This window comes from Empidonax traillii, unplaced genomic scaffold, assembly GCF_003031625.1.
Source record: "Empidonax traillii isolate 1590-97213 ecotype Southwest subspecies unplaced genomic scaffold, ASM303162v1 scaffold38:size1800464, whole genome shotgun sequence".
Classification (NCBI taxonomy): Eukaryota; Metazoa; Chordata; class Aves; order Passeriformes; family Tyrannidae; genus Empidonax; species Empidonax traillii.
This window is the reverse complement of record NW_020955231.1, coordinates 1,457,091-1,472,230: the sequence shown is the minus strand read 5'-3', so window position 1 is coordinate 1,472,230 and position 15,140 is coordinate 1,457,091. Positions and strand designations below refer to the sequence as shown.

The 15,140-nt window shown below is 38.5% G+C and overlaps 1 protein-coding gene across 1 annotated transcript; it reads left to right on the top strand.

The window, feature by feature from the left end:
• The first annotated feature begins 2,551 nt into the window (after positions 1-2,551).
• Positions 2,552-6,168, top strand: GDF2 (growth differentiation factor 2). The gene is made up of 2 exons (XM_027878128.1): positions 2,552-3,267; positions 4,903-6,168. The coding sequence occupies exons 1-2, from the start codon at positions 2,922-2,924 to the stop codon at positions 5,841-5,843; spliced, it is 1,287 nt and encodes a 428-aa protein (XP_027733929.1). The 5' UTR covers positions 2,552-2,921; the 3' UTR covers positions 5,844-6,168.
• Positions 6,169-15,140: the final 8,972 nt, after the last annotated feature.

Here is a 15,140-nt window from a genome sequence, read left to right as displayed (position 1 = left end):
CTGGTCAATTCTCTAACGCAAGCAAGGCCTCCAACCACTCTTTGTTTAGTGGTTTAAGCTACTCCTTTCTGGACCTTTGGTATTTGGAGGTCTCATCTTCGTCTAGAAAGAGAAACTTTGCAAAATGGTACAAATGCAGTCAGCTGGTGCCAGAGGGCACTGATACCCTTACTCTCTTGGTTCCAACAGATCTTTTATTTCTATGAACATCCTATAAACCATTCTGCTCAATGTTTAAGTTTCTAGAGGAAGTTACTATTGACAAACAGAGGTCAAGATAATTCCACTAATTAATCCTAAAAGAACTGAGAATATACTAATATGGGATGATTAAAGACAGATAAAATATGAAAACAGCTGATGCTAGCCAGCAAAGCATTACATTCTTTTTTTCCCCAAATCCAATTTCATTCTTTGAGGTGGCAGTTTAATTGCTAGAGATAACAGCAACAGCTAGAGTGTACCTAGGTTTTTGTGGAGTATTTCAATTCACTTGCACAAGGCTGCACAATTAAAATAAACTAGTGAACAATGTTAATATATTTGAGCATCACATGAATTAACAACTTTCTCCCTGCCAAACCTCAAATAACAGCTTTTAAAAGGAATTGCCTCTGAGTTAAACTATTCATTGTAAAGTTTCTGCAAAGCTGACACTTGGCCTGACACTATGTCACATCTTTATGTATGAACTAGAAGTCTGTACATAGCAACACCCACAGCATTTTCAGAAGGAGAGAGGTATTAATATAGATTGCTTGATCTAGCTGCACTTTTTGTAGCTAAAGTTCATTTTAAAGTAGACAGATTCAGAACTTCAGATACCTCGGCATGAGGAATGGAGGCTGCTTCTACTGAGTAAAAGGCTGCACCCTTGAAAACCATAACTCTTAAAAAAATTTTGTGGATATCATGGATTTATGGTGCAGTATGAGCATTCAAGGTGATGCTATGTAATGAGAGCTAGTGAAAGCTTTGAAAAGATACACACTGAAATAGTGAACCAAATAAGGAAAGATTTGATTTCTTCATGTGGCACTGGTGGACTGACACCAGAAAACTATGTATAGCCCTGGGGTTCACCTTTTCAAAAAGACATTAAAATTCTGAAGGAGACACAAAAAAGAAATGAAAGCAGTTAGAGAAAATGTCCTATGTAACTACAAAGAACAATCTGTTTATTTTATCAGAAAGTAAACTGAGAAGTAACTTGATTACACTCTGCAAGCACTTCAACAGGGAGAAAATGTCAGCGCTATGGGACTCCTTAAACTAGCCAGAAAGTTACAAAAATTTCTGTCTAGAAGGTAAAGTCAGGCAGAATGAAATAATAAATGAAGCACCATGGGTTTTTTAACTGTAGATGGTAATCTTTTAGAGTAAGTGCTATGAAACTGAACAAATCTTTGATTCTTTGACATGTTCAGGTAAAGTCCAGAGACACTTAAAAACTTATATTTAGCCAAACACAAGTAATTGGACTATGCATGTAGTAGAAACACAAAGGCCTTGAGTAAAACATAACAGTCTTGCTATGCAGGACACCAAGGTCAATACCAAATAATCTTTCTTAAGTTTAAGACATAGGAGCATAATTAACCAGGATCTTGGATCCAGTTATCACTTGAACAGACACATAAGTGAGCATTTCAGAAGTTTGGGATCAATTTAAATGCTGTGTATGCACTGCTGGAAAACTGGAGAAGAATGGCCAGAAAGAGCAAAATCTTGACTATATCTTTGCAATGTGATTTTTTTTAATGTGAAAAGCTCATAATAGAACCCAGACTTTATGGCTCATGTACAGTATGAATTGACTTGTGCTTAGAAAAAATTATGCATTAATAGTACAGACAAAGCAATTATGTATCATTAGATTAACTCATAATACATTCATTAAGATAAACAGAAAGTGATGTTTTTGTCTATAAAGAACCTGATTTTTTCTTCTATATCCTGAGAAATTCATTTGCCTTGGCCCCTTCTTCTCATGGATACAGTATCTTCACAGATAATCTTCTGTATCTTCAAAAAGACTTTTTACTTTCCATGTGGCCTTAGAATGCCTAGTTCTGTCTTCATTTTGAGGTCAGTGAAAAAATGACTGGTTGTTCTTGGACTGGACTGAGATGATGAATCTATGAAATATATTACATAAGACACTATAAAAACAAGGCTAAATTCCCATACACCAAAGGAATCAAACTGAAAATGGACAAGCCTGAAAACCACATGAAGCAAATTTGACACAAAACAGATATTTCAATGTGTACAAACAATAGCTCTTGGCTGATAAACGGACACAAGTTTTAAGGGTGTTTGTATTGTCATGAGATCATGTTTTGCAGAATCACAGGTCTCCATCAAATGAGCAGGGATTTTCTGGCTGCAGGTGAAAAGACTGTAAAAAAGATTTGTTAGATGTTATTTGCTAATAGAGTGATTTTGTTCTAGACCTCTATTTTTTAGTCTTGATAAAAACAGTGCAATCTTCTACGTCCCTAAGAAAGCTTCTCTCTGTGTTGGCAAGGAAATGATAGAAGAATGTAATTAAGCAAAGATGACCCTAAAGTGAAATGTGGATTCTTTACAATATACAATGTCCTTCCCACCAGCCACATGTGTTTGTCAGATGTTTACAGAGTCTTCATTAACTAAGAGCTTTCCTAGATAACAGAAGCTGAAGCATGGCATCAATGACTCTGATAAGGGCAAGTGTACGACCAATCTGCTTGACAACTGACAAGAGGCTGGGGTTTGAAGCAGACTGCAAAAAGAGAACAAGAAAGTGATTTGCAAAGGGCATTCCAGTTGTTTGCCTTACATCTTCTTTCCTCTCTCTGTAAAGAAACAAGACTGTTAATATCAGCTAAAATACCCTGGTCCTCTTGTCTCTCCACCATAAAGTAAATATAGAAGAAATGCATTGTTTTGGAGTATTAACTGCACTGTCTGTTTTCAACATCATTGCTTGTTTGACAAGAGGCAAGCCTTTGGAAGACTGGGAAAAGTTATCAGCTATGGGAAAGTCTGATGCACACTTTCATGATCCTGGGGAAATAGAAGATGAGACCCATTTTGACTTTAAATCTTTCCTGGAGAATATGAAGACGGATTTACAAAGGAGTTTGAATTTGTCAAGAGTCCCCTCACAAGTGAAGACCAAAGAAGAACCACCACAGTTCATGATTGATTTATACAACAGATATGCTGCAGACAAGTCCTCCATCCCTGCGTCCAATATTGTAAGGAGCTTCAGTACTGAAGGTAGGAGAAGTCCTAAATATGTGGACTAGAATTCTTATAAAAGTATGTGAACAGTAGATACTCAGATTCTTTTGAAATTCAGAAGAAACTGAGTGCCTGACTTCCACAGATTCTTTAGAAATGAAACATTAAAATTTTGGATTGTATTCTTGCTCTGTAGTTTCTTTCAATCTTTAAAAAATACAATTACCTTTAGCTTCCTTCTTTTATATTTTCACTGTACAATATTCTCAAACACTTCAAGGGAGATGATGCACTGTATAACAGTTTACATGTATCGTGTTTCTCAACCCTAGATATTTGGAACTGAGTTTTTATGTTAGAATGCAAAGACATCAATGCTAGAGAGCTCTTCTTTCAGGTGGGCTCTCTGCGCATTTAAAAACTATTGAGAAATATGTCTCTGGATCCAAGCAAGGAACAGCAGTGCTCCTCCAAAATTCTGGATTAGACAGAAAGATTTATATGAAAATGGGTAGTCACGCTTGTCTCAAAATGTTCAAGATCCCTGTCTGTGTAACATTAAATAAACTCGTAAAAGCTCCACCAAGAGAAGCAGTAAAAAAGTTGTAAGCAAATGCAGTCCTTGTGATAAAAATGATACAGGGAGAACTGAAGTTTCTGTTTATATGAAAAATAGGCATACACAGGTAACAGCACTACGGAGAACTCCTAATTCCCAAATTAGTGGCCCTAGTCCTGAAATGGAAAGAAACCTTAACAGTATGACCTAGATTATAGTTTCCATATCTCACTCTCCTCTCCGACTGCTTTAGTGGGTAAATGCTCTGAGGAAGTGGCAGCAATAGCCGAATAAAATTGCTCTAACATCCAATCATGATTAAGCAGCTGGTTTACACTATACATTAAATAGACATCAGTGATGACTTCTAAACACTGCCAATCTGATCTTCCTGACAAATATCTGCCCCTCCCCAGACAGAATTGCTGGTACTGCACATAGATTTGCAGACAACAAACATATGAACAAACCCATACAAGTTCAGTGAGTCCAGTGTGGAACAGACTGGGACCTGGGCTTGACAGGCTGCTTATCACCAAGTCTCAATTCAGATAGACCCCAAAGCTTCAGTTCAGGATTTCCAAAAACTTTTCTATTACCTTAAATGCCCAGTAATCCAAGCTGCTTTCAAAGTTACCTATAGACAACAACAAAAGCCTCAGCACAGGTAGTTCTTAAAGACACTTAAATGTGAATATAAGAGCAGTTCGTCCAACTGCATGATAATAAGAGTAGGAAATTCGTAGGGGTTTTGAGGAGTTCTTTGTGTAAAAATATGTTTAGCAAATTGCTAAATCTGAAAACTGTGCACATGCCTTATTTATATACTTAATACTGAGCAGCATCATCCAGTTTGTTTCAGGCAGCCTCTTTATGCTTCACACGCTCACCTGGCTATGCAGTCTTGGTGAAATGCTACCAACACCAGGGACCTCCATTTCCCCTTTCACTCTTTGCCCTTGAAACTTGGTCAGAAGACAGTATTTTTTTTTTTTTAATGCTGTGTAGCCATGCTCTTATTTTACCCCCAGAATATATCCTGAGTCTTTTAAAATCAAGTTACTTGGACAGTCAGAAGCACTGTAACCACATGTTTTAATTTCCTATTGCAGATGTTGTTTCTTTAGATTCACCAGAAGAAAATTCATTTCAGAAACACATTTTATTCTTCAACGTCTCTATTCCACAATATGAGGAAATCACCAGAGCTGAACTGAGAATTTATATCTCCTGTCACAGAGAAGTTGAGTCTCTCTCTAGGCTGGAAGGCATCATGGTCATTTATGATGTTCTAGATGATGGACACTGGGAAAACCCAGAAAGTACCAAATCTTTCCTTGTCTCCCACAATATCCAGAAGTGTGGTTGGGAGATGTTTGAAGTGTCCAGCGCTGTGAAAAGATGGGTCAGAGCAGATAAACTGAAGACTAAAAACAAGCTAGAGGTTGTTATAGAGAGCAAAGCTCTGGGTGGTTTCACTTGTGGGAAGCTGGATATCAGTGTTGCCCCTGATGCTAAAAATCTGCCCCTGTTAATGGTGTTCTCCAATGACCGCAGCAATGGGACAAAAGAGACCAAAGTGGAGCTCCGGGAGATGATTGTTCACGAACAAGAAAGTGTGCTAAAGAAGCTAGGAAAGAACAACACTTCATCTGAAGAGGAAGAACAGGGAGAGGAAAAGGCCATCACTGGGCCCCACCAGCATTCCTCCAGAAGCAAGAGAAGCATTGGGGCCAACCACTGCCGGAGAACTTCCCTCCATGTTAACTTTGAAGAGATTGGCTGGGATTCCTGGATCATCGCGCCAAAAGATTATGAGGCTTTTGAGTGTAAAGGAGGTTGCTTCTTCCCTCTGACAGATAACGTTACCCCAACAAAACATGCTATTGTCCAAACTCTGGTGCATCTCCAAAACCCAAAGAAAGCCTCCAAGGCCTGTTGTGTTCCAACCAAACTGGATTCAATCTCCATTCTTTATAAGGATGATGCTGGTGTGCCTACTTTGATATATAACTATGAAGGGATGAAAGTGGCAGAATGTGGCTGCAGGTAGCATACAAGGCAGAATCTCAAATAATAAGAATACTCCCTTTTTCTGCTCTGTGTAAATCTGTACAATAGTGATGCCAATGAAAACCCTTGCAAACAAGATTTGAAGCAGGGTGTGGGGCTGGTTGTTGGTTTTGCTGCTTGTTTTAAAGGAAAACCGTCATTTAAAGAATGACAATCATTGTAAATAGCCAGCATTATATATCATGGCAAAGTGAATATTGGATTAAAATATTGAGAGATTGAATGAACTATGCATTATTTGCCAACAGTGATACAATTTAAATACCTTATTTCAACCTTTCTGTTTAATCAATTCTGTTTAGGTTACCAAAAAAAGAAAAAAAAGAAAAAAAAAGAAAAAGGGGGAAAAAAAAAAAAAAGGTTTTCAATGGAGATTTAGGATATCCAGCAAATGTTTAACAGCTATTGAAATCTAATTCTCTCAGCCAACTCTGACATTTTCAACTTCTGTGAAACTCTGTAAATGGAATGTAGTCCGCATGATAAAGTCAGGAGTCTAAATCCAGGAAGCCTTTTCTCATATCAATAATCTCAGAGGCTTTTACAGGCAAATTATTTGCTCCTGCAAGTGAAGATTTCAAGTATTCAGAACAGAAGAGACTCTCAGTCTTACTTCATTCCCAAGTTTCCTTCTCTGGGTAGCAGGTGCCTTAGTTTCAGCTTTCTTATCCTCAATGTCCCTATTTTTACCCCTTTATGGCACATACTTGAATGATAAGAAGTGCAGCCTTCCGCTTCTAAGACACTGTTTCCTAGGAGGAACAGCAGCCCTTATCTCTGCACAAAGATAAGGAACCACTTTGACCTACTGCATATTCTTAGTATTTCTTTGCAAGAACATGCAGTCAAATGACGTTCATCCTTAGAAGCTGTATCCTAAGAGCAGTGGGGGTTGGCAGAGTTTAGCACTTTTGAAAAGCCCAGGCTACTTATTTGGAGGTCTAAATACATGGTTTGGAGTCTGACATAAGGTTCTGGGGTTTTTTTTAATTTCTTCTTGGGAGAAACTCCATTTTATATACAAAATTTTTTCACTCCTTAGAAGACAGGGAAAATCAGAAAACTTTCATCTGTTTTCTATGAGGTTTATAGTGCTGTATGAGAAATATACTATTATACAATATTTCTCCTGACCAGTTGCATTTTCACTAGACAAGGGCCCCATCTTTCCTGCAATAATGTAAACTTCCTTTGATGCTAATGAAGGTTTTGCCTGTAAAAGAACAAAGTGTCTACTGTTGGTTGCAGGTGACAGGTTTAAGTGCTGTACAATGCCACCATGGTCCAGCTCACTTCTACTCCTTCACATACACACACACACACACACAAAGAGTTCTCTCTCTATCACAGAACACTTTTGAACCAAACCCACAACAAGCTACACATCCATTCAAAATGGTGAAGAATATTGATGAGGCAAAAATCTAAACAGTACTTTAATGTATGGAAGCAACAGGATATAAATCAATACATATGTTTTAAATTAGGACAGCATGTGGGCAAGACGAATTCATTTGGCATGAACAGGTCAGCTTGAAACCTAATACACAGTTTATTTACTATTGTTAACTTAATACAGAGCAAACAGCAGGTGAGTGTGAGCAGGGCAGTTGTAATTCCATCAAGAACTGCTGGCTACATCACAAACCATGAGCACAAAGCACGATTCACCAGAATTCTTTAACTGATTTATAGGGTTTTTCTTTGGAACTGGTCTGCAACTGGATCACAGCTGAGATCCGGGTCCATGCAAATTCCATCCATCCATAGCTGCAGGTCATTAACCTCTTAAACTTCCCATGGAAGTAATCATTTTACCACTCCCCACTGGTTTCTGCCATCTTACAGTCATAGTTATGTCCTCCTCCAGTCAGGACCCCCTATATTCTCTCCCTGTTTTGTTCATGTCTCTTAAGCTCCTGACATTTTGCTCCTGACAACTTCTCTTAATCAAGAAACCACCAAATAAGCACTTGATGTAATCACATTAGAAACATTGATCACATTAGAAACATTAGATCACATCGACCTGTGTGTCAAGGTAATTGTAGCTGTGTGCCCTTCAGTCATCTAAACACAAAGTCCTAGTTATATTCTGACTTCACTGAATATAGGACTTTGTTCATAATTTCAGGAAAAAATGGGGAAAGGGAAAGACCAGTTCCCACACCCTCATAGAGAGACGTTCTCAATAATCGTTTTTTTTTCCACATTCTGAAGTCAAACATTGATTTTTATTTCCCAAGCTCATTTGGAGTGGGGGGAAAAAAAGGACCCAAAGACAATTTTGGCTCAAAACCTCAGATCATAGCTATGCTGTCAGAATTCCAGAGAGGCTCTACAGATCTCATCCCAAAACAGGACTACAAATTGGTTTTGTATTTCAGTTTAAAAAATCCATTGAGCTTCCAGCCAGCTTTAACAATCACAGTCCCATTGGCTTAACATTTTGGTTTGTATGGCAGTAAAATGAAATATGAATCTTAGCATGGGGTGATGAACAAGGTCAAGAAGAAATGAGAACCCAGTAGTGAGTACAGCTGCTACTACCTTCAGCATGGCTGAAGTGCATGTCAAATTGATGTTTGGTTTTATATTTAGCAGCTTGATTTATGTAGCTTTGCACATCCAATTTTAAATAATTGTTTGAGCTCCCTCATGTTTCAGTTGCTTTGGGATGCAACAAATCAGCCAGGTGGCCAAGACAGTACTAGAGACTAGACAGGTTGCAAAGAACAGGTAAGAAACTTGTTCTGTGCTTCAAGCTGTGCCCCATTGGACACTGAGAAAACCTCCTCTCATCACTGGATTTTGAATCTTGACCAGAAGCTTGCTGCTACTGAGGAGCCAGTTGAGGCTTGTGCATTGTTCAGCAGATGCACAGTTAAAATTGAAACTTATTTGTTTAACATAAACACAAGGCTGATGCATGCCCTGCTTCTCAGGCCCACTAACTATCTGTGTAACAGTCCTGTAATATCAGAATCACCTGCTGACTCCACAGCCAGTTTTAAGGCTAACCTATAGCACTTCAGTCTGTATAGATAAACATGGTAAGCTGGTGGAAGCTGGTCAGGAGATATAGCTGGGGCTATTTTTAACTAATTTCCCACCTTGTCTGTGTACACAGCAGAAACAGTGTTCTCTGATCTCATCCACTCCTCTATGCCATGTTTCAACGCAGAAGAACATCTGATGCAACTTATCAACACAGCACCAGCAATCACTGAAAATAAAAAGATCTCCATTTTCGCTACTCTTTTTGTACAGGTGAAGAGGCAATAGCCTTATGGGAATCTGGAGGTGTTTGGCTGGTATCTGCCCAGACACCTTTATGCTGTAAAGATCCTGACAGTGTAGATATAGTAATCTAGAGTTAACAATTCCTGATATTAGGAATAAAAGGTTTCAGACTGCCTCTCAAGGAGACTCATCATTTCAGGCACAACTGTGCCCTTACAAAGTTAAGACTGCTCCCAGACCACAGCTGATTCTTCTTTTCAGCCTCCTCAAAGCCTGGCCATTACCACATAGGTCATGCACATAGGTGCATGACCATGCAGGTCCACATATTCACATAGTGTGAGCTGCAGAAATATCAGTACCTTGCTGTAGCTCCTTATAGGCAGCACTGAATCATTTTTTTACTGCAAAGAATTGCAAGATACAGGTGGGAACACAGAACAAGCTGGCAAAGCCAACAAGTAATAAATGAACAATGTCTGAGAGGCAAGACCCTATCCTCAGACTGGATAACTGCTCCACATCCCCTCTGACTGCTCTGAACAGCTAACATGTGACTACTAAACACATCCCTTCTCCCTTGTTAACTCCCTGATGTAACATTTGTTGTGTATTTAGCAGAACTGAGAACAGAGCGGGTCTCTCCTCAGTCTCCAGAGTGTGCAGGGCCCAGAGCTCTGCCCTCTGTCTGCCAGGTGGGAGGCTCTGCCTGCCTGGGGTACAAACCACCTCCGTGCCATCCCGGCTTTGACTGGGGCCCACAAACCACCTCAGAGCCATATTTTGGCCTCTCTGCAGCCTTCAGTGCTTTCTTCAAGCCCTGCCTCGGTGCCACCTCCAGGCTGTGGCGGGCTGCTGCACTAGCTTGGTTCCATACACCAGAGCCATCTCCACAGATTTTCCTACTCTCCCTACCATAATACCTGAAAACCTCTCAGCATAAAGGTGTCTCCTCTGTGGGTTGCCCACAGCCTCTTTTGCCCTCTCCATGTCTTCAAACTGCCTCACTGCCTTGTCTGTGCTGGCTCCTACTTCCAGGCTGCCTCAGGAACATGTCATTCCTCTGGGCTGCACCTGTTCCTTTTTTGCCAGCTCCCTTAAAACTTCTGCTGGACCATCAGTCATAATTCATCTAAAAGCCACACAGGAGGATGGCTTCAGCATAGCCCTAGCAAACAGGTTGCCCCGAGTCAGTTCCCTCACTGAAGCGTTTGGTTTGTCTGGAGCCTGGCATAACCGCCATTAAGGAAAGGGAATATTAACAGAAAATCAAAAATCCATCACACTTTTAATATAAGTTTTTCTTATTACAAACTTAATCATTAAAGAACTCAGATTGCTATTTCCTTTTTCATGAAATGGAAAGATTTCAATATTAAAAAAAAATGTGAAAGAAAACTTCTGACAGCTTTAAATCTGTACAGGTTTGTACAGCATAAGAACTGAAAAACCTTGGGACAAAAATCTAGTATTACTTCTTTTGGCATGGGAATTATAAAGAAATCTAAGGGTGATATTCATTATTTTTATTTCTACAGGGCCTAGAAAGCCTACTCAAGAACAAGGCTTTCTTTGTACCAAAGAGTACAAGAACAGAACAGAAAAGACAGTCTTAGACCATACCTATTCAGTCCAATCATGCCTGTCACAGACAGCCATGAAGTACTACTGACCCAGACTTGTACATCTATAAAAGGCATTGAAGGTTTGTCTAGAAATACTTCCGAAGTCCTGGAAGCATTAAATATTTCATTAGCATAGTCCTATGCTTGAGCTAATAAACCCTACCTTTCAGTATTTAGGAGCCAGATATCACCTTTACATTAATTCTAATTCATACATATAATTTAAAATATGGCTGTATTAAAAGGCTCTACTAAATCCAAAAGTAGTTTATTTCCAAATTTTACCTTTATCCTGTTGGCATCTCTACCAGTGAAAAAGATGCTCTTGCTGCCACCTTCAGATAAACCTCCTGCTACTGTGGTTTGTCAGTGGCCAAATGTATACATGAGTCTGATGAGAGAATGGTGAAATCAGCTGCAGATGAGAACTAGGCAGTATTGGAGTAAAATATGTAAAGCAAAACATTTAATCTTGCTTTCATGGTGTATTTTTAGCATCTGATCTGATTGACGCAGACTGTGCATGCAGGCTAGACTGGGACAGATAAAAAAAATACCTCTTTTCAGAATATGTGGGAAGTTCTTGCTCACAGGAAGTCAGAAAATGAAATACCTCTGGACAGATTTTAAAGGATCATAAAGTTTTACGAGCTATAAAAGCTAAATCTGGGCCTGAGCTATTTAGTTCTGCTCAAAAATAAAATCAAAATAAGAATTTGGCTCGGGTTATATTAGAAATTAGAACTGATAGTAGAGTTACATTTTGGATCTGGGTACTCAGAATTCAATGAACAGACTTGCATTAAACAGCGTGTTTGATAAAAATTTAAGCTATGTGTGTCTCCAAATAATTAAGTAAATAGTCATTCTCCAAAGCTTAAAAAATTCACACCACACAAGAAAATTACCTTCTAACACCATCTAAGAAGAATTACCAACATAGCAATGAATGTTACATGTCATATTGAATTCAAACCAAGAGAAACAGATCACTGAATAAATCCAGTGTGAAAAAATACATTTTTCCATTGTCCTAGCATTGTAAGTTGTGCACATGGGAAAATAATTTCTTTTACATTTACATTGTAAGGCTGGTTTTTTTCTATGTGGTAGTGATAAAGCACATGAGGACAAATTATGTACCTGAACTTGAGGAATAAACTGAGCTATGTAGTGCTGTCATATCTAATCACAATCCTGCATATATTTCTCAAAATCTTTGCTTCATAAGTATTTCAGCTATAGTTTCCAGCCCTTCTGATATGAAAATCTTTAGACTGTGATAAAGGGCACAATAAATGTCAGAAAAACAGAGAAAAGTTTCTTTTTTCTTATGACTTTACTACAAACACAGGCAGGAAAGTGCTGTTTTGTGCTTTTAACCTCCAGATAAGTCCTCACTGGAGAAGAATATTGTGAATCTGTGGAAATGCTTCCCTAAATGCTAGGAAAAAAGTCGTCACATAAAGAGTTTAGCAGTGGATTTATAGGTGCCATTTAAATATGGAAGGTAATTATCTGGCACATACCCTGATTCAAAATGCTCAGTTGCTGTCTGTTCCTGTCTCCTTTCTGATTATGAATTTCATGGCAATTCGTCTATGTCTGTTACATTCAAAATAAGATGAGGTGACTGTTAACACCTTATATTTAACATCTATAACACCCTATTCGCACCCTATTCACACCCTATTCACCTCTTTGCACAGCGAGTTAAAAGTGAGGTAATTTGAGTAATGCTTTGTTATTTCAAGTTACATTAAATTCTATTCTAAAAGCAAGAAATGGCAGAGAATAGTGAGAAAGAAAGCACTTTAAAAAATAAGGATTTTTTCAGATTTGCTGTGATTTAAACAGCAAAATGAAATTGCTTCCAAGAAATCTAGAAAATATTAATTTTTCAAAATTTTATGGTAAATAATTGAACCTTATTTCCACCATTATTCTGTATTTCCTAAATAGTTCCATGTAAATGTCGGTCCATTATGTGCAGTGTACTGAAGGATTAAAAAGGAAAGTGCTATGGTCCATGAACATGCAATGTCATTCTTTTTTCTGGGACAGAAAGCTGCATGCTTAAAGCTACTGTACAGACAGACATAAATAGAGATCCATCCTGACATGCTCTTAGGGATATGGATTATTGTACTTTTTTTCCCAATTCCTGTCACAATAGGTCCACTTTGTAATCCTGTTTCTTGGCTTCTGGGCATGCCCTCCTTCAGCACCCAGCAGGAGTAAAAGGAAGAGAGAAATAAGAAACAAAAAACGAGGACCCATCAAACAACCCAAGACCCCAGCCCGGCAGGCAAAATATCTAACTGCTCCATGCATACACATTTTTATTTCATTGGTTTAGATAATACATATGGTTTCCTTATTGTTATTCTTTGTTTCCATCATAACAAAATTAGTTAATCTATATCTTCACTTTCAAATTAATTGAAAGGGGTTGGAACACACAAAAAATTGCAAGTAATATTAAAATGTTAAGCACTGCAAAGTGGGAAATGACAGAATTAAGATTATGTGTGTACTATCCCCCTCTTGGTGATATTTATTAGTCGCACAACCACAGCTCATAATGATTTACTTCAAAATGTTTTTACTTTCTCCTGCTTTGATCAGTGTGCGAAGCACCAGGTACTTAAGAATTCAGTTGTGCATTTATGAAATATAACATCTTTTTAATTGAATTGATTGTCTTAATGTACACTACAGTGCGTGCCATTATTCCTGTGGTAATAGCATTTAGAGACATTATCAGAGGTTGGAAGTAAAGGTAGGGTATGTGATAGACATTAATATAGCAAAAGAGACCCCTTGCCCCAAAAACTTTCCAAGCTAGACAAACACAAGAGCCATGGGTTAGCAAAGCAGTAGAAATCAATTTGCCTGGGGTCCTGTTCACTTATTGGCCACACACAGGAGTTAATGCAGCTCTGGCAATAAATCTGTAGCTCAAAAGGCAGTTTTTGGACACAGTATGGTTACGCTGGAGAGTTTTTGTCCAGCTACGTCTACCCTGTAGTGCTGGATTATTCTTTGCCTGAAGAAAGCAAGAACAATTCAAACTGGTGATAATGCCCTGGAATTCAGTCTGTAATGGATGTGTCACATTGTACAGTATAGACACCTTCTGAAATTAAGAAGATACAACAGACATGAATCTCACTGCTTCTTTACCAGTGAGGCACAGGGAATGTTGCTGTGGCGTACTTGGAGCTTAATGACTTATTTATACATTATCAGCAACAATTTAAACTATATCCTAGGTCTTTCCTTTGACAAAAGAAGTGGCAATATTTTTTAAACTATGGATTTTTACAGATGATAGCACAGATTGGTTGACAGAGATAATGGTGATTGCAACATCAACTTTTATATCTTTTGCCATAGAGCAGTCCTTCCTCTAATGGACTCGTAGAACAATTTAATTGATCTCTTTGATGGATTTACATTTGTACATATACATATACACAGATTCAAATCAACCTTGGGATGAGATAGTACCTGCATATAAACATGAGACTACTGCTATGTAGACACATTAAACAAGGAAACTTCACAGAACTCCCTTATTATTACAACTGAAAGACCCAGAAAGAGGACTGTGCTAAACTTTGTTCATATGAGTGGCAGGCTTCATTCAAGACACATGTGACAGCAACAGAGTGCACCCAGCCAAGGTTACACCACCTTTAGACTCTTCCCTCCACATGTATTCACATGTAGCAACGTTTTGACAGCAGTACAAAAATGTGCTCTTCCAAGATTCCCAGGTCTATTCTTGTCACTACCTCCAGCAAACAGTATGGCTGGGGTAGCAACTCTTTTCAGACTTAAAGCCAGGAATCTGTTTTTATATGTCTTTGGCATGTCATACTGGAGCTCAGAATGAGTACAGCCTGCAGCCGCATCCTCCGTACTCTGATCCTCTTTCAAACTCTTAATACAATAGGGTCTCAAATACATTGTGAGCAGAAGAAAACAACCCCCCCCACGTTCTATTTTGGTATGTTGAGCCTACAGTCTATTGGCTGGGAGCTGTCATCAGACATGACCATATGTTACCCAACAGTATTACAAGTAAATCCTAATTGAGTGCAAATTGTGAAGATTAAAGTCACCTCAGATTTAGCTGTATTATGTTGAGGCAAATGTGTTTCAAAGTCCTGTTTAAAATGTTGGCAATTCTCAGCACGGAAATTAACAGGCTGTCATTACCTTGGATTTTATGAGCTGTGCTAAATGTCTGGAGTTCCTTGTTTGGAGCCCTTAGTTAGAGAATGTAAGAAAAGGCTTTTGCATCTCAGGCTGCAAACACCAAGGACAGTATATTATGGATAACTTTTGAAAAAGATATTAAATATTGATACAACTAAGTCACTGAAAAATCTCTTGGTATA